The 20,971-nt window shown below is 33.8% G+C and overlaps 1 protein-coding gene across 2 annotated transcripts in view; it reads left to right on the top strand.

Moving 5' to 3' along the window:
- Nucleotides 1-20,764, top strand: part of MAP3K7 (mitogen-activated protein kinase kinase kinase 7) — a 56,909-nt gene extending 36,145 nt beyond the window's left edge. For both annotated transcript variants that reach the window (XM_037520116.2, XM_037520115.2), the window contains 5 exons: nucleotides 2,449-2,513; nucleotides 11,769-11,874; nucleotides 16,751-16,812; nucleotides 17,702-17,817; nucleotides 19,769-20,764. In XM_037520116.2, the coding sequence (XP_037376013.1) occupies nucleotides 2,449-2,513; nucleotides 11,769-11,874; nucleotides 16,751-16,812; nucleotides 17,702-17,817; nucleotides 19,769-19,949 (530 nt within the window). In that variant the 3' untranslated portion in view covers nucleotides 19,950-20,764. The remainder of the gene's footprint in view (nucleotides 1-2,448; nucleotides 2,514-11,768; nucleotides 11,875-16,750; nucleotides 16,813-17,701; nucleotides 17,818-19,768) is intronic.
- Nucleotides 20,765-20,971: the final 207 nt, after the last annotated feature.

Genomic DNA, 20,971 nt, shown 5'->3' with positions numbered 1-20,971 from the left:
AAAACCCTTAGAGTCTGGGACTGAAGCCAGCAGTCTCTGAAGTGTGATGATATTCAAATACCAGCTCAGGAAATCGGTTGTACTTGAAAGAACAATTTTTTTGAGAAGGTATATTCTGTCTCTCTGACATTATTGTAAAAACAACTGAATTCACCTCTAAGCTACTGTTTTCAAACATTCTTTTTTTTGTGGGGAAAGAGTAAAATGAACTGGAGATATGGTATATTCCTTTTGTTGGTTAGAAAACTTTTCTGAAAAATATCAGTTCTCTTTATAAGTCTTGAAAGTTCCAGATTTTACTACAGAATGAAATACTCAGGACCTAATTTGCAGGTTTCAGATTCCTTGATCAGGCATCTGTTGACATCACATTGCTCCTCATGCATGCTTTTTTCATTCATGCTACCATGTGTAATATAGGTATGTACATATCAAACAACTATGAAAAATGTAAATTAAGTGAGTTTCTAAATTAGTATTTAATTGCAAAAAAAAGTCAGAATCACTATCAGTTTATGAGAACATACTAGTAATTTTCATTTACAAGAATAGGAGTTTAATTTTTACATTCATATTTGTAGATTATGACTTAAAACTTAATATTGGAGCAACAAGTATTTGTTGATTGCAATCCTTTTTTGCTTTGTCTGAACTATTTGCCAGATGGTTTCTGCCATGGTTGTGCTAGTTAAAATGCATTGCTTAATATTGCTTGACTTAACTCATGCTGTAGCTTGAAGATTTCTCCTCATTTTATGGCATTTGTTAACTGTTCACTCTTCTTCCTAAAAAGTTTTACTCTCCTTTCCTCTACCCCCACCTAGATTTGAGTTTGTTTTTGTTGTTACTGCAATGATGATGTAATGACTTTTAGACACATGTGCTGGGTGGTTCCCCAGATTTCACAGATGTTGCTAATCTGAAAAGAGAATTCCAAACACTTTTACAAGACTGTCTCATCTAAGCTAATTTTAGAATGATTGTGTGGAATGAATTGTGCCTCAAATTGCTTGTTAGTTATGGTGGTGGGAGTCTTTTTTGTCCTCAGGAAACAGATAAAAGTATACACAAAAGCACCTTAGAGTGTCTGATTCAGTAAATGTGGAATTTACTGCTATGTTAACTTGTAATGGGAAGTTGAAACGTGGAATAAACTAAAATTTAAATTAAGATTATGCATGGTATTCTATCTAAAACATAGCTAAAAATGGGAAAGAGTAATGACATAAACTCCCAAAGGTAGTTGTAAATTTGAGTTCCTATATACACTGCATGTATTACATTAAACATTCTTCTTCTGTAAGGTCTGTGTAGCTTATGTTCAAAAATAATGGGCTCATAAGGATTAAGACACTAAATGAAATTGCTGATTGTCTGAAATAAGTTACTCAGGATTATGGAAATACAAAATTTTAAGAATGAATTTCATCTGTTGGTCCACAATTATTAAGAGTGCATGTTCTGAGGGCTCCCCACTAATTGAGAAATTACATAATACAGCTTTCAAAGTCCAAAGAATTTTGAGTATTGTGTCAGCTGTTGCTCATAGTATTTTGGTGTTTCCTTTTAGACAGCTGATCTCTTGTCTTAGAAGATAGTGTGTAAACAGCCTTATTCCCAAATAAAGGTGCTGAGTGAAGCTGTTGCTTAATTCATGCTCTTTTGCTGAACTTACATTTATAGAATTCTTTCATAAACTACTTTTTTAATTAAATTATTAACATCAAAATTCCTAAGACAGGGTTACCATTATAGTCTATTTCAACAAGCATATATGTATTTGATATCAGAATGAGAAACATTCATATCTAGTAGGAAATTAAGAGTTCACAAATAATAAATTAATAGATTCTGATAAAGACTAATGAGACTAAAGTAGTGTGACTTGGTTTATTAAATTTTGAGCCGAAGCATCCTTTTAGACACTGAAAAGAGAAAGGTACTGCTGTTGGTAAAGCCAGTCATGTCTCATAACCTGCTAGCTATCTTGCTGTAGAAACTGTAACGTAAGGCCCTTGAAATAGATGCCGTCATCAGCCCCAGCCCCCAAGCATTCATCTATTTAAATACATGACAGAAGATGGTGGAAGAGAGTACAGCAGCTATTTGTGTGGTAGGAGTGGTTATTGTATTAGGACATATTTTGTTGTAGGCCAGCAACTTTTGACTTAAAACGCTGCAGCTGTTTCTCTTCCTGTCCTTACTTCTTTTCTTTTTCCCCCTCTCTCTCTCTCTCTCTCTCTCTCTCTCCCCCTCTCTCTCCCCCCCTCCCTCTCTCCCCTCTCTCCTTCCTCTTCTCTCCTCTCTCCTCTCTCTAATAACTTATTATTTCTCCCACATTTTGTGTAGATCCAAGGAGCAACAAATTCCAGCTTCCTGCTATAGCAGTTACACCTTTATTATCTATTTGAATAGATTTCAGTAGTTTACTTTTTTATTTTTTTAAAGGCAACGGACAGCCAAGACGTAGATCCATCCAAGACTTGACTGTTACTGGAACAGAACCTGGTCAGGTAAGACTTAACATTTGAGTTCTCTGTCTTTGAAGAATATTAATGGGCAGAGATCAAGAATTAACTATAATATATATACTCTGCGAATTACGAGTTGACCTAAAATTATGATGGAAAAGTTTATTGATACTTGAAATTAAATACATAGAAAAATGCATAGATGTCATCATTAGCTTAAAGAATAATTTATGAAAGTAGGTTGATTAATTCAAGTGTTCCATATATGATATGTGGTTTTTATTAAAAGAAGAATTCAATTTTGTGACTTCACAATTTGGCATTGCCACTATCCTCTAAAGTGCATCATTAGTATTGTTTCCACTTTACTAATAAAGGGAATAAATATTTCCCCACTAAGATGTTACTCCTCTGAGATCACATAAGGCAGTGACATACCTAAAGTATTCTTATCATCATTTTAAATTGTCATATCTACTGGATTTATATTTTTGTAAAATAGCCTTAAGATAATATTTACTATGCAGTTGAATAAGCTCTAGAAAGTCTTCTGTCCTGGTTGTTAAGGTTTTCATTCTTCATCTTTATATTTCTGGGTGCTCTTGTTAACTCCCATTATCTCTCTTTATTATCACTGCTTCTTTATAGTTAATCCAGACATGCCATAATATGAGCTGTTACTTATGAGAACAGAGTTTTAACCAATCAAGCAAGTATATAAAGGTAGTTTAATCATTGTTATCTTTTTCTGTTACTCAGTTTAATAAACTTGGCACACATAAATGGTATCATTTCTTAAAATGAATGAGAGCTCATTATGAGGTGTACTGTTGATTTGTTTTCAGATGTGCTGAATTTACATATACAGCATGCATCTGAAATAAAAATCCATATGATGGTCCATATTCATATAAAATTATAGGAATACATATTATAAAAATGTGATTTAATTTATGTAAAATGTATTTGTATTTTCCATCCTAGAAAGATATTTTTTCATTTCATTTTTATAACATGCTTTAATTTATGGAGATTTTTTATAATCATTAATAAAATTTGAAAGCCCCTTATAAGCTATCAATTTAACTAACTTAACTAACGAAAACCCCTTGAGATATTTAACTGATAAATATCCTCGATCTTCATGTATATCCTGAAATATTTTTATTTCTCACAGTGCCTATACATATATTCAGACACACTTATGTACACATACACATAAAATACACACATACTATCATAAATTTTATTTTTAAGTGACCCTGAATCTTCCACTCATTAAATAGCAGTTTTTCAATATATCTACTTTTGTGAGACCCCAGAACTTTTGAATGACGTTTTCCATCTTCTCCCCCTTAAATACTTAAAAAAGTTTTAATCAGGGCATTTAATAATATAGTTTGATGTCTGGTATTTGCTTTGATTCCTTAGAGGCTCGATGAGCTCAGCCTTTTTAATGTTCTTTATTATTGCCATTGATATTCCAGTTATGAGAAATTCTAGCCAAGTGTTCTGCCTTTGACTAGGAATGAGAAGCTTGCTCTAAGACAATTCAGGACCATCTGCTAGTGTGAGTACTCTAGAATAAAGGCGTTGATATAATTCAGGACTGACCTCACCATACCAAGCCTTGCTTATTTCTTCACAAGTTTTATGTTACTGGAAATTATAATTGTTACCCTTTTCATTACAACACCTTCAGATAGTAAAATACTGGAATTGAGGATTACTGTGGTTTGGGGAGAGTCCTTTGTATGGATTGTCATGGACTAAAAAAGATTTGGAGTAAGAAAGTGTTTGTTATGGCAGTAAAACATGCTCTGCAAAAGGTAATATATAGCCGTATTATAGCCAGTTTTTTAAAAATTGATCTACTCTTTCACTTTCTTAACTATTACAAGCTTAAAATGCCTAACATAATTTGGGGTGAGAATGGCAAACTGTAATTCTTATGGACTATGAAAACACTTTCCCCTGAAAATTTTGTGATGAAATACCATTAAATATTTCTAATTATTCATGAAAATAATATTCGTTATTTGAAGGAAAAAAGTATTCAAAACATGGAATTTCAAAATTGAAGATGTTCTTTTTAAAATCCGGCTAAGCAATGATTAAACATATAACCCCTGAATATTTTGTTTTCTCCACAAAAATTGATAAAAGATCAGAAACACATTTGCTCACCCAGTATAATCATAAGAGGAAGAGACAAACTTACTAATCAAACTTAACATTTCATAGGGAAAGTGAACTGACCTGAACTTGTATTTTGGTTCTTGATTTGACACTGACCTTAATAAAATCACTTAAATTCTATGGGTAAGCTAAAATTAAATGGGTTGGTTTTCAATACTGCCATTGCTGTTGAGAGGAATAGTGAACAAAGAAAGCTTCTTATTTAACAATTGTGTAAGTATATGTGTAAAAAAATCACATCTTTATAACATAACTTGCTTTTAAGTTCAGGTTTTAAATTTATTCAAGAAGTTTATTAATGGATCTTATAATGGATCTGACCTACTAAATATTTTGGAAATAAAATGGCAGTTCCTGCTGACACTGAGCCATCAGTTTTGTTAGAAGCTGGATATAATAGTTTTTCTTAACACCAATAGACAACAAAAGCCCAACTCCTTTAGTCTCTTTCTGAAGCCCTCTTAAACAGAGACACTCTACACTCCTTCATGGTAAGCATTCTGCTTCACTACAGCAAATAAATAATCTAGCTCATTCTACCATCGGTATATTCATGGTAGTCTTTAACTTCAGGGGCATTGACACTACCAAGATGACCCATTTATCCCCAAGGAACTTATTTGGGCAGCTCAGACTTAGACCCAAATCATTATAGAGAATTACAGCACTAACTGTTGCCATTTATTTATTGTGCACCTACTTTGTCCTAGGTAGGCCTTTAATATATATTATTTAATAATGCTATAAATTAGGTGCTTTTTTATTGTCATTTTACAGGTGGATTAACTGAGGAATTGAGAAAATCACCTAAGTCTCTTATTTCCCTCATGCTAGATTAATAATTACAGCCACATTTTGCATCCAGATCTTTTTCTAAAGCACACAAACTCTTATGTTTCCACCTGGTATATAAGACTGAATGTAATGCTTGCTAAGGCAACCCTAGACATAATCAGTTTTAAGCATTTTGGCTTCTGATAGCTTCCATCATCATTAATCATTTAGTTTTTAATGGTGAAGTTTTAGTTGTGTCTCATAATTAAGCAAAACTAACCCATCTTGATAATAAATTTCTATAGATAACTGCACAAATTTGTTTTTTAGACATCTAATGAGTCTTTCTATGTTTCACTAAGATTACGCATTATGAAATATGCCAACATTGCCCTTAATATATTGTATCCAAAATAGATGTTTTCAAGATTTCTCCCAAAGAGGGCTGCAGTCAATGAACATCACAGATGATGTAATTATAATTATTTAAAAAACTAGACATTTTATATTTCTATTTGAACTTTAAAATCTTCTTTCACTAGTCATTTATTTGACTCTGGGTAAGCACCTTGATTTCCCTGCGCTTTCGCAACCTTTTCTGCCAATGGGGACCATAACTTCCCACCTCTTGGTTCTTATAATATGTGAGAAAGTACCAGATACATAGTAGCTGATTAATGTTTGTTGTGTGCCAACCTCTCCAAATTGTGACTTCCAAGGCTCTTTATCATTCCTTACTTTAACAGTAGTGTATTACTATCCAGAAATAAAGTGAAAATAGTACTTGGGAAAAACTAAAATCCTTTGATGTTGTATTCTTTCTGTATCATAAGTAAAATTTCTCTCAGGAATCACAGAAAGTATTTGTCTTTAAAGGCCTTTTATCAGGTATTAAGATGTACTATATCATACATTGTTGTTATTTATTAAGGGATAATCAATTATCTAATTCTTTCTATCCTCAGTCTACATCTCCATTAGTGTAAGTTATTTTCTTTTAAAATTCTAAGTCAGAAGCTTACATTCATTTTAAATAATTGCTCATTCATTGTAAACCTTTCTGTTCAACAACTTAAAGAACATCTAAGAATACTAAATTGTAAACTTTCCTTATAGTGAACTATAGTGAACTCAGGATTGTACTGAGCCTATACCTTTGAATTAGAAAGAATATTTTTCAAAACATAGTCATGTAAAAATGACAATTATCTGTGACTTTGATAATGGATAATATGCACTTGTAAATCCACATTGTCAACTGATACCCACTTCTTTTTAGTATTTGTTATTCGAATGTTATTTCAGCAAGAATATCGTATAAATCAACATTTAATCTGTGTTTTGTCCTTGTGTAATTTTAGCAACTAAGAAGATTTCTGAAGGTTTTAAATAGCTTTTAAATGTCAGTCTAAAAGGCAGCACTGGCCGTAAATTATGAAAATATTTTCATAAGTATGAAAAGTCTTTCAGGTGAGACATATAAAGCAAAGCTTTATTTTTGTCTGTAAAATAACTCCCAATCTGTTATTATAAATATAGAGATAAAGTTCTAGTCAAAGTCCAATTTGGGGTCATACTTACTGGTGGTTTACCCATGTGGTTTAAATTTGGCTTAGTATTCTTTTGCTACTTAAACTACTATGTGGCATTTGTGTACTCTTGTAACCACTTTTATTTCCAATCATTGTGCTAAATCAAGTTTCTTTATATCTCTTAAACATTACAGATTATGTGAGAAGGAAGGTAATTGTGTCTAAAAGTTGGAATGACCATCAGGGATTTACCAGTAATGTTTTTTTAAAAAATGGCTATTATAAAATAAAACTTGCATTGCAGGTTGCAAACAGCAACATAAACTTAATCCACAAACTAGTTTAGCTTATTTTTTTCATTGTCACATATTACTGGCTTTTTGTGCCTTGTGTTCTTAGGTATTCAAAAAAATACAGTTGTGACTTATTTTTAAATTTTTGTTTATTTATGCAAACATGTTAACATATTATTCACTGAAATACCCATTCCTTGAAATATAAAGACTTAGTTAATTTACAGATACAAATTTAACTCAAAGCCTTTCTTATAGCTTTACAGAAAGCAGTTTTGAAACTTGACCTTCGTAGCCTTATTTCCTGGTTTTATAGTTATTGAAAACCTTAAGTAGAACAAGTGAGTGTGGACATGAGGTACTTTCTAAGATTTTCTTGGAAAGTAGAAGGTGAAAAGAAATAAGTAGCAAAGAATTCAATTCGAAAAGATTTAAACTTAATACTATAATACTACGTCCAAATAGACTTATTTTACTATGACCGTGGCATATTTTTAAAATATACAAAATCCATTCTTATGTTTCATATTCATAAACCTAATTTTTTTTTACTTGTACTGTCTTATTTAATTTCTCATGACTGATACTGAGTCATTCACATATCACACGCATTTATTTTTTCTTTTAAAAGAATATTAAAAAAGAATATTAAAATTAGACTGACAAAAACTCTCCTTTGCCAGTACCTCAAGGAAAAATTACTCTTTATTGACAATAGAAATTATAAGTATGGTCAAATAATTGTACACTTAAGTCATTAAGACTTACTTTCAGTCAAAGAAGATTAAAAAGACTTGGAAATAATGGCAAAATAGCCGTACTTGCTTTATCAAGGGTAACAGCATCCTAAAAAGTATGAGTTTTATATTTCATTACTAAGTCTCTTTGGTTTATATATTTATTCTTTTTTTTTTTTTTTTTAATATATATCACTGGTAAATAACATAGTCACCAGTCTTATGTCTGAGTACCAGCTGTTTATGTGGTCATTTTACTCAATAAGTATTTATTATTTGGTTATTGTAGATTCAGCAATTTCCTAAGTCCTGTGGATTATAATATAAAAGTGCATGATGAGATTATAGTGCTTTTGAGGAATCACAAAATTTGAGAGTGATGTGAAGCACTTCAGGTTCAACTTAAAGTTTATGTAGAAACAGAATATAAATATAGTTGAAATTCAAATGAGAAAAAAAAACCATGTGTTTATTTGCCGCTTATATTTACAACATAATTATCTGCCAATTAGTGAGCATTTTTATTATATCAAGCCACTTCATGTACATTATTTCATGTGACTTTTACAACCTGATGAAGCAGGTACTACTGTCCTCATTTTACTACCACGTCTAGAGATTAAATAACATACCTAAACCTTCACTGAATAAATGGCAGACCAAAGGCTCACACTCTGCATTGTTTTGTGTCCAAAGCCTGACTTCTTCACTATTTCTTCTTTACATCCACATTTGATAAATAAGGAGCCTACGCCTCAGAGTGGCCAGGTTATCTGCTCAAGTTCACATAGCTATAAATAGCAGAACTGAGATTTAAAATCAGGTCCCCATAGCATTAAACTAAACTCTATGAATTTGCTGCTATTTGACAGTTTTTAGATCTACAAAAATGACAGTTTTATGTAGTTCAGTTTCATACATGCTCTTCGCACAACATCTTTGAGAGTATAGGATGTCAGGATTAAAGCAGGAAGTGAAACAAGATCATTATAGTATTGTCAGAGGAAAGACCATCTGGATAGGTAAGGTAAACCTGCTGATGGAGGGTCATGAATGCCAGGGTGAGAATTTCAGAGTTGATCCAATAACAACTGACAAGTGAACATTTTGTGTTCGCACACTGCTGGGCCCTCCTTTTCCTCAACACAGGATCTAGCTTTGTGCACAAAGAACCAAACATGTGGCAGAAATAATCATGTGATGTTGAAGGGAACCTGAGCTGGTCCCTTAAAGATGAAAAGAAATTGGCAAGGAAAAAAACAGAATGAGATGAGCATCACAATACATGGAACATCTGTGTCAGTGTGGCATGAATGAACTAAAGTTTTGGAAGGCCAGTCTGATATGGCACTAAAACTTGCTTATGATAGAGACCAGCTCTTGGGAATTTCTGAAGCAATTTCAATAAGTACCCAGAATGAAAGTAATAGCCTATCAGTTTTTCTTTTCAAGATTGTTTTATAATTTTATCTCTCAGAAATTGATATTTAGTGTCTTCAATACCTTTAGTTTTCAAGGCTTAAAAGAAAAGTTCTCTATCACATCTATAGCCCAACTTCACATCCTTTCCAGATAAAGAAAATAAATACTACTTGAAGTGCCCTAAATGAGACATTGGGTACATCATAATTAGAACTCATGTATAATGATTCTAGTCAAGAGTACTTTTCTACCACTATATTGCCTCTTATTTTACTTGATGCAGTCTTGAATTTCAGTGTTTCTGTGTTTACATATTGAAACTGGACATAAGAGTCTTTATCAGTTGATATGCTTTTTATGTTTTCCTTTATATGACTCAGTATCTTTTTTTGTCTCCTGTTGGGTATTCTGTAACACTTCAAGAAAGAGATGCTTTAAGAAATCCATTTAATTTATATGTCCTTTGAGAGCTTTTAATATATGAAGTATTAATACTAGATAAGAATATATTGGGGCCTCCCCTGGTGGCGCAGGTGGTTGAGCGCCTCACTGTGAAGCTGTCCGCAGCTTCTGCAGTGCCAGTTCGATCCCAGCCAGCCAGCGAGGGTGCCACGTGGCGCTGCAGACCTCTCATGTCACGCCCGCTGCTCCCCTCAGCAGTGTGTTTCGTCAGTCTGCCTGTTCTGTTCCCCACTCTGTCTCTGGTGAGTCCTCTCACCCTCTCGCGCCTCTGGCCTGTACCCCAGCTGTTGTATGCATAAATAAATAAATCTTTTTAAAAAAAAAAAAAAAGAATATATGTAGTAAGTTATGAAACTACCAATAAGATGAGCACTCATGAACCCACCATCAAACTTATATGAAACATTATCAATTCCTGTGAGTCTCCCTATGTATTTGTCACCTGTGGTTTCCCTTTAATCCTCCCATCCACCCCCAATACCATGTTGTAGTGTACTCCCATTTCTAGACTTCTAATAAATATCCTTTATCTGGTTGAGAAAATCTATTAAATGGAATTTAAGTTGAGGAAATACATTTTTCATAAGTGAATACTGGATTTTGTTGAATGCTTATTAGGCATCTCGAGATTTTCCTTTTATAAACTATTGGGATGAATTTGGATTACTAGAATTTCTGGGTTTTTTTTTAAAGATTTATTTTTATACAAGAATTGGGCTACAGGCCAGAGATGCAGGGGATGAGAGGATTCACCAGCGACAGAGCAGGGAACAGAACAGGCAGACGGACCAAAGTACACTGCTGAGGGGAGCAGCAGGCGAGACAGGAGAGGTCTGTCCTACCATGTGGGTTTCTCCCTGGCCAGCCGGGAATCGAACTCGTGCTGCTGTGGCTGCAGATTGCTCCATAGGTTGCGTCTTAACCCCTGCGCCACCAGGGAGGCCCTGGATTACTAGAATTTCTAATAGTAATTTCTGATATTAAGTGACCTCTGTATTTGTAGGGTAACTTCAACTCTTTAAATTATTTTCTTTTATGCTACCACATTCCATTTGTTAATATAATTTTTAGGACTTTTAACTTGCATCTTTTTTCATAAGTCAGGTTGGCTAGTAGTTTTTCTTCTACTACCTTTGTTTATTTTTTATTCTTTTTAGATGGATTTATTTTTGCATAGAAGAACTGGGGTGTTGGCCAGAGGTACAAGGGATGAGAGTATACACCAGAGACAGTGGAGAGCAGAACAGGCGAGCTTACTGAAATACACTGCTAAGCGGAGCAGCGGGCGAGACAGGAGAGTCTGTCTTGCCGTATGTGGGTTGGCTCCCTGACCAGGGATCGAACTCAGGTGGTAGTATTGTTAGCACTGAGACTTAACTTGTAGGCCACCAGGGAGGCCCTCTCTCTGCTTTTGTAGGGTAGGCTTTTCTTCCTAGTTTACTCTTTCCCTATGGAAGCCTTTCTTGAGTTTTTGCTTTAAGCTGGGGTTTCTCCATCCTACAGAGGTTTAAGACTTTATACCTGTTTCTCTGAGTGTGCCAGGCAGTCAAAACAAAAGTTCTGGACCATTGGTGTTTTATTAAAATTTCCAGAACTAGCAACTTAAACTTATGCTAGACTCCTATTTGCGTTTTATTTCTGATCTCTGATCAATTCTCTTTCTTGCAAGTTCTTCACTTTTAGAGATATCATATATGAGTGCATATAAACTTTAAAATATATAACATCTAATATTCTCAGATTTGTTTTTCTGCAAAAGTGTTTTGGGAGTGCTATAGATAGAGATGTAAGTCTATCTTTTGCCTTATGGTGGAAATACCTGGTTCTATTTTTAAAATCAAAATCACAATTTGTCCCTTCTTTCACTTCTTCCTACAGGTGAGCAGTAGGTCCTCCAGTCCTAGTATCAGAATGATCACTACCTCAGGACCAACCTCAGAAAAACCAGCTCGAAGTCATCCGTGGACCCCTGATGATTCCACAGGTTACCTTCATCTTATAATTATGAAGTCGAAGGCATCATTTTGTGTTATTGATCTTTACAAAGACGGCTTGCTACTGTAGCTTAGATTCTCATAGTAATTTAAATGTAGCAGTAAACTGAAAATGTCTTTTTGAGTACTGGGGGGAACCTCATTGCTCTTTGCATTTTCCCCTCCAGATATTAAACATGTATTTTGAAGATGGTTTGTTTTGGAGATTTTCCAGATAGGAAGATACAATATTCTTGAGACCTGAGTCTATTATTTTCCTATTATGATCCATCCTGTGGAATGATTATATTAAAACCATTATCTTTTAAATAATTATAGGCAACGAAGTGTTTAAAAAAAAATCTTAGTCTTCTGTTTTAAAAACATAAGATATGTGAGAGAAAAATTTCTCACTATTGACCTTTTGAATGATTTTTAACGAGCAAGGAGATTTTGTTTCAATTACATAAATATTCTGTTAAATAGACCTTAAAAGCCTGTTCAGAGTTATTAAAACTCTTTGATTTAAATAGTGACTGGTTTTAAAATATTAATATTAAAAGTCTATCTGAAGATAGCGGTTGAATAGTTTCATAATAGGTAAGTAAGAAATTATGTGCCATAGTGAAATTAACTTTTCCTTAGCATTAAGAGAATACTTTAATAAATAGTCAGCACTATACTTCTCTAAAAATTATTTATATGTTACTATGTCAGAGAGGGAAAGATGATCTCTCAGACTGGAAAATTAAACCTTTTGGTATTTTACATAAGATCAGCTATGTTATTAATAGTGAATTAAATGGAAATTAAAAAGTCAGCTTTCTGTCTTTACAAGCTAAAATACTTCTTGTAAGTATTTATAGGTATTGGCATGGTTTAGTCAATTTCATAATTTAAAAAATTAACTGGGTAGTTCTCCTCTGTGTGATGTTAGATAGCTCTATGTTTAGCCAGGGGGTGTGCTCTCTAGCTTTAGTAAGTTTAAATTTAGTGGTGGCAAAACCTCCTAGGTTTCACCCCTAGCACAGCCTAGCCTCAAATTGTCCAGAACATTGAGCACTGCACAATATTTATGCAGTCCTCATCAGAAGTAGACACTACAGAAAGGCTTTTGGCAGATTTGATCATTAATGTTCAGGTGATACCAATTCTTTTTAGTTCATAAACTCTTCAGTGGAGAAGTACTCCCCAATATTAGCACTTGCCCAGATCTCTGGTGTTCAACTTGGTACTCAACAATAAATTACAATCTCTTGACCTCAGCCTAGACTAATCTTGACATGCCAGTAACGTGGCAGAGTATGAATTCATGAGGGTAAAATCAAAATTCTCTGAAGTCCCTCTTACTTAGCTGCTGGGTTTCTACTTCAGTTGTTCTCCCACCCTTCCAAAGCCTGTCTCATTTTTTGTCTTTTCTGGAACCTAAAATAATACAAAATACCAATAGCTAAAAGTAATACTTAGACCCAGCTGCAATATCCAACTGAATTTTGTCTTTGCCTTCAAATATATTATAAATGTATGGTTATTTTTTAAGTAATTTTTAATACAATCTTAGAAGTGGAGGCTCTGGTGAAGTCTGTAATTAATGAAGTTCAGCTTTGCGCTATTTCTAAGAAAAGTATTGATATGCTAATAGAATAAATTAATGGAATTAATAAAGATAAGTAAAGCCTTTTCCTTTGAATGCCCATTGACCCAGGAAAAAATTAGAAGTGCATATATAAGTTAAAACACTCTAACTATATTTTCTTTTTAATTTAAAATCAGAGAGGTTTCTGTGTCTTGTCTTTAGAATAGTACAGAGCATATATTTTATAATGATAGCATATAATAAGTACTCTTAGGTTTCTGTTTATAGTATAGTGGGGTTAAAGAAAGACATATATACCAAAGCAACTAGTGAGAGAGATACTTAGACCCAGTAGAGGGAGCAGCAAAAGGGGAAAAACTGAACTCAATGAGATTTCCACTTTGCTTAGTACTTCGCAAAGGTGAAAGTAAATATAAGACATGGCCCATCACTTTCAATCTGATTTGTCATAATACTGACCTGACACACTAAAAATATACTCCTCGTGCTATATAATAAAATTTTAGTACAAGCCTAGTGTTTAATAGTAAACAGAGAAATCAATTAGATAAGACTTGGCATAGCCTGTTACTTTTTTTGTAAAATAGTGCAATTGTTCTTTAGTCATGAAGCAATAAGGAGAAGATAGCATTCCATAGGTAGGTAACATTATACTTAAGGATTGTGTGACAGTTATAGGATTGTGTTTGAGGGCCGAGAAAATATTTTTCACTTAATTTAACCAAACCAATATAAGTCTCAGCATTCAGGAGAAGATGTTCAATTTAACCAGCCATTAATTAGAAAGCAAACTTTCACAGTATAATCTTGCTGTCTTATGACCAATCATTGCTGTTAGACATTTAAAATTAAATTTCAGCTTACATGTAAGTGAGAAGGTGAAATCTCATGTCTTAGTTTGAAAGAAAAGATGAAATTCAATAAAGGACCTTAATTCCCCCACCCATGAAGGGTTTTAATAGTTTGAATAGTGTAATCCTTGAGCTTTTCTTTCTACTCCCAGGATAAGTGAAACATTGTGATATTTAATTCTAAACTACATACCATCAAATGTGGGGTATATCTTAATAAGCTATATCAAGTATCCAATATTTAAGAAAGAATAAATAAGTATGAGTGGAAATGTAAAATTGAAAAAACTTAATTTTTTTAGTGCGGTCAGGGGGAAATCATTTTTAATCAGTGTTGGTTTGGTAGAAGCAGTGTTCTGTGGGAGCATAGTTTGAAACTACTTTTGAGAGTAGGGAGGTGGTTGGTCAGAGAAATAACAAATTAAGTGTATTTCTTCTTTAACCATTTCAGAGATACATTTATGTTAGCATAAGATTTGGGGGTAGGGCCTCCCTGGTGGTGCAGTGGTTGAGCGCTGGGTTGCGAAGCTGCCCGCGGCCTCTGCGGGGCCGGTTCGATCCCCGGCTGCTCCCCGGCCACAGGAGGAGGGTCCCACATGGCGCGCAGACCTCTCCTGCTGCCCGCTGCTCCCCTCAGCAGTGTACTTTGGGCCTTCTGCCTGCTCTGCTCCCCACTCTGGCTCTGGCGAGTTCTCTTACCCTCCGCGCTTCTCACTGTAAACAGTGCATGTATAAATGAACAAATAAATAAATAAATAAATAAAAATACATGCCTCTTTAAAAAAAATTTAAAAAAAAAAAGATTTGGGGGTAAACAAGGCTCTACTAGACAGTACTCTTTCTCTGTTGCAGTCTTAATATTTAAGACACTACTTTTTCAATCTAAAATGTAAACTAGACTATTTTAAATTGCCCTTCCTTCTTCACTCTCCATTCAATGCCAGTGATGATAATATAGTCACTACCACCATGTATGAGTGCTTACCATATGCATGATGTTCCTTATTTGCATTGTTTCACTTGGTCTAATTTAGCTTAGCTTTTGGAGTTACTTGCAAGTAATACTCAATGGCTTTAAAAAAATAGTATATCAATCAGCAGTAAATTAGGAGGTTACTGAACCATCAAGCTGTCTTAGATTTTATTGGATCAGATATAATGCCCTGCTGTCATGCTGACCTTATCCACACTATTCTTTCAAAAAGTTATTACTTAGAGAAAAACTACTAGTTCACTTGTTTATTAACTCATTTATTCCCCCACTAAAACTGGGAAAGCATCTGTTTTGAAATAGAAAAGTCCCTAGTACTTCACAGTCAATCCTGCTTGCTCTTAGAACTGTTTACATAAAGGTCAAGTTGGGAAGAGCTCGTCTCATATTCCTCTTGCAGGTTGTTACAGCAGTTTTACCGCTTGAAATACAAACAAAAACTTTGTGGTCTAATAGTTTGATAAAATTGAATATACAATGACAATGGTTGTTAAATTAACCCATTAAACTGTTTTTGGTGTAACATTGAGCCACAGTTTTCATACTGTTCATATTTGTAATTTACTCCTATCAATAGCATCTGTTCTGCAGTGATTCTCCTACTGGGAGAAGTGGGATGGGAGGGAGGGAGATCTCATTAGAATCCATGTAAATCAAAGCTGATTCCACTGGCAGACATTGTGTCACTTGTTTTCCTTCTTTTCCTGATAGGGGATACTCAGGTTGCCAGAGTTGACACACCTTAAAGCAAAACTTGACTATGGTTGAAGAGAGAAAGTTGAGTTTGATTAATTAGGTTCAGTTAGGAATGAATTTAAAATATGAAGGTTCCGGGCCTCCCCAGTGGCGCAGCAGTTGAGCACTGGGTTGCGAAGCTGCCCACAGCCTCTGCAGCACCGGTTCAATCCCCGGCTGCTCCCCGGCCACTGGAGGAGGGTCCCGCATGGCGCGCAGACCTCTCCTGCCATCCGCTGCTCCCTTCAGCAGTGTGCTTCGGTCCTTCTGCCTGCTCTGCTCCCCGCTGTGGCTCTGGTGAATTCTCTCACCCTCCCGCGCTTCTGGCTGTACCCAGTGCTTGTATAAATTAAAATAAATAAATAAATAAAGCGCAAATGTTTAAAAAAAAAATAAAATATGAAGGTTTCATTTCACTCTGTGTTTATAATTAAGCAAGGTTTTAGTAGCCTTAATCTATTGTATTCTATTCAACTTATAGTGAACTTAAACTGTAAGTCTAAGAATGTGAATGTGTTTTAATGTATTTCATGAGTGAATGTCCTCTGTTGACCTTTAGAATTCAAGAATAGGCTCTTTGTTACCAGTAGCACTGTTTTTATTTCTTGTGTTACTTGCTTTAGGAATAAAAACAATATTTCATGCATGCTTTCGTCCCTTTTGTTTCTAATTATTTATGACAAAAATAAATAAAATAAATGCTTTAATTCCAGATACCAATGGATCAGATAACTCTATCCCAATGGCTTATCTTACACTGGATCACCAACTACAGGTAAAAGAGTACTTTTCTCAGTCACTGTGTATGTTTTCTTTTTAAGATTTTACCTTTAAAGCTGATGATTGTTTCCTGTTTGCCATTGTATATTTATTTATGCTTTTAATTCACCTTAATGCTTTAAAATAAATGATTCTTACAGTTAAGCTAATCAAATTTCAAATTATCAAAATCATGTGCTCTTGTTCCAGCAGTGGTCTTAAAATACCCCCATATATTTGTTCAAGACTGCAAGAATAGCAGTTTTGTTGTTTAATTTTAATACAGTAAAACTCTTATAAGTTTGTTGCTACTTAAATAGATTTTTTGATACATTGTCGTGTTCATATGCTAAAGGTGTAAGTAGTACACTTCAGACTCTCATGAGTGTGACAGCTATTATGTAAACATCTGTTGATTATTTTTCCTTTTTTAATTTAATTTTATGTATTTTTTTACATCATTTTTCATTTTTGCACAATGTATGCATTTTCATCTTGGTTATAGTCCCCAGACAATTCCCACCCCCCTTGTTTTGATCCTACTTCCTTTTCCCCCACCTATATTGTGTCTCTGGTTTATAGTTGCTTGTTGATTTTGATTTTTACTTTATTATAATTAGTCTTTCTCCTGGTCCCTTATTTGTTTTATAATTTGGCAACCTAGAATGTAGAGCACTCTGGTCATGGTACGCTCTAACAACAAGTGTTAAAACAGTAAATGCACTTTTCAGTTCTGAGTTAACTGACAAAAGGAACTAAGATTTTCTAGGGTGTGATTTTGGCCCTTATTTATAAAAGATCATTGCTTTAGTGCTCTAAAAATATATCACAGTCTCTATTGTAACTCTCAGCTAGATATTAAGATTTGACTTAATTATGTTTTAACATTCCTAATTTATTTTCAGCCTCTTGCACCATGCCCAAACTCCAAAGAATCTATGGCAGTATTTGAACAGCATTGTAAAATGGCACAAGAATATATGAAAGTTCAAACAGAAATTGCATTGTTATTACAGAGAAAGTAAGTTATTTTTTATAAATGAAAATACCTTAGTATTTTGAGTTTCAAACATGTAGGTACAATATAGTTTGATGACATGAAAACATTGTAGTTTTTAAAATTAAACATCTTTCTAACTTGAAGATTTTATATATGTTCCTGTTTATGTTTTAAGCTTCCTTTGGGTATTTTTCATACAAAACTCAACTCTTGACTGTATCATGTAAGTAGTAAGGAAATTAAACTGGTATAAACATGTGTCTTATGTTCTCATAATTTTAAAGTTAAAGTTGTTTAGATTTACTCTTATAAAGATTTATTTCCCGGGGCCTCCCTGGTGGCGCAAGGGGTTAAGCACTGCTCTATGAAGCAATCCACAGCCTCTGCAGCACGAGTTCGATCCCCGGCTGGCTAAGGAGCTACCCACATGGCGCAGCAGACCTCCCCTGGCTCACCCGTTGCTCTCCTCAGCAGTGTATTTCAGTACATCTGCCTGTTCTGCTCCCCACTCTGTCTGGTGAATCCTCTCACCTCCCACATCTCTGGCCTGTACCCCAGTTCTTGAATGCATAAATAAATAAATCTTTTTTAAAAAAAAAAAGATTCATTTCCCTGGACATAGGTAAAATAATTTGATTTACTGATATTCAGTTGTGCTTTATCTTAGAAACATTTTTCTAGATATATTCTTCTAGATGTATATTTAGAAAGTTATAATTACTTATTAAAAGACCTTTTCCCTAGCTATGCATGTTTGTCTGGAGAGTTTTAGTCTCATACATGTTTTTCTGAGACTTTCAGAGATTGCCTTCCTCCCTTTTAAATAAATATAGTCCAATTTCCATACTCCTTTATTTGTGATTGTTTAAAAAATAAAATACTTCAGTTTTCTTAAGCATGGCCCTCATGAAATTCTATACCTATGAAGCTGATTTGTAGTGGTAACTAAAATGAAGTGTTGTAGGACAAAATACAGCAGCAATGAATGGTCACAGTAATATGATTCCCTTTCAATTTTAATCTAAAAAAGTGAAAATTCTTGTTTTCTGAGTAATTTGTGCAAAGTTTTCTTTGTGTACTTCAAAAGGGATTGTGGTGAGACTGTCTAGTTTTATCACAGTTTACTGATATAGTGAGTTAAATGAATTCATCTCGGTATCTTAGATAGAAAACTAAATATCTGAGCCTGCAAATCTTAGAACTAATTATGGATCTACTGGCATCTTATATATACTTTTTAGACTCTTATTTCACATAGTTAACCTATATTTCTTCCTATACAGTGAATTTAGAAAAGAAGTAAAAGCTGTGACATTAATGAACTTCAAATACTTTAAAGTAGAAATATTACTAGGAAATTATTTCAAGGGCTTTTTTATGATTCAGTTATACCTAGTAGCCTCACTTTAAGAACTTATACTGACTATCCCCAAATAAAAGGGACTTAAGAAAAGTTAGTGATTTCAAAAGTTGTGCTTTGTATTGTTCTCACTATCTTAGGAAAGAGATTTAAGTCACCTTCTATTTTAATTAGCTTGCAGTGTTCTGTTAGCTACACGTTTGCAGTGTAAATGCGATTATGACTTCAGAGTTTGAATATGCATACATGAATATAGAAGAATATGAATGATAAAACTTCATATTATTTTCCTGTAGACAGTCTTCCTCTGCCAACCTTTCTCTCCCTTCCTACACAAAAGGGATACTAAATAAAATTTTCTGAAATTTTTATTATGCCACTTTATCTATTTTATTAGTTCTGTTACTTATTAAAAGGATTATGCTATTTCTATGACTATAACAGAGAAATGGATCATAGTGTCCATTCCACCCCATAATTATATTTTAGTAACATACATACAATGCCTAATGACAAACCCAGTATAAAGTTATAATTATTTTCATCATCAACTAATAAGTTATGAATTCTTCCATCCTGTTCAATATTTTGTTGTGTGGTGTTTGTTTTTAGACAAGAACTAGTTGCAGAACTGGACCAGGATGAAAAGGACCAGCAAAATACATCTCGTCTGGTACAGGAACATAAAAAGCTTTTAGATGAAAACAAAAGCCTTTCTACTTACTACCAGCAATGCAAAAAGCAACTAGAGGTCATCAGAAGTCAGCAACAAAAACGACAAGGCACTTCATGATTCTCTGGGACTGATAAATTTTAAAATATGCAGACTTTTTTTTTTTTTTTTTTTTAAAGGAAGAAACACCCTTATAATGACAATTCATGCGTGTTAGCTTTTTGGCGTGTTCTGAATGCCAACTGCCTATATTTGCTGCATTTGTTTCATCATTTATTTTGCTGCATTTGTTTCATCATTTATTTTCCTTTCCTCATCATGGATATGCAATTCAACCGTCTCCTTGTATAACATGGGAGCATCTGTGACTTGAATAAGCAGCAGTTTTCAACTTCAAATCAGATGCAGTGAACTATGGCTATATATGCATGCTTATTGTGTGAAGGCTAGCCTAACAAGAACAGGGGGTATCAAACTCGCTGCTATGTGCAAACATTGCCTGTTTTTGAGGTAGAACCTCAAGTATGATTTTGTTCTTGTATCTCATCTCAAAAAACCTAATTTTTTCCCCAAAAGATATATACCAAGTAAAGACAGGGTATTATAAATCTAGAATAATTGGTGGTACATTATAGAAATGCAGAACTTGTAGGAATAATTCAGAGTGAGGGCTTTGATGCCAGCATCCTTGGATCAGTACTGAACTTGGTTCCATCCATAAAATATTTAAAGGTAAGTGGTGGCTGCTGTATTTAATAAAAGCATACTTCATTGATTAAAATTTGACTATGATACAGTGAACAAAATGAAAACTTTTTTTTAAGGTATAAAGATTTTTAATTCTGTGATTGTGTGTATGTGTGTTGAAACTGTAAAGCTTTTATGACTCTAATATTAATATCTCTTAAATGAAATTAAAAGGTAAATGAACTTGATCCAGTTTAAATGATCATTCCTTCCTGCAGTGATTATTGAATTGTTTTATCCTGTATTTGAAAACCTGAAAAGAAAGAATGGAATATAGAAATAATTATCCTGGCAAAAAGACTTAGAGATCTTTTTATGATACAAAAAAATCTATAAAAAACCCAGCACATCAGGAAAAGTTAATAAGGAAATTAAAAAAGTAAATATAAATTCAT

Source organism: Talpa occidentalis, unplaced genomic scaffold (genome assembly GCF_014898055.3).
Source record: "Talpa occidentalis isolate TD23 unplaced genomic scaffold, MPIMG_talOcc4v2.1 talOcc4.2, whole genome shotgun sequence".
Classification (NCBI taxonomy): domain Eukaryota; kingdom Metazoa; phylum Chordata; class Mammalia; order Eulipotyphla; family Talpidae; genus Talpa; species Talpa occidentalis.
This window is presented reverse-complemented; position numbering and strand designations above follow the sequence as displayed.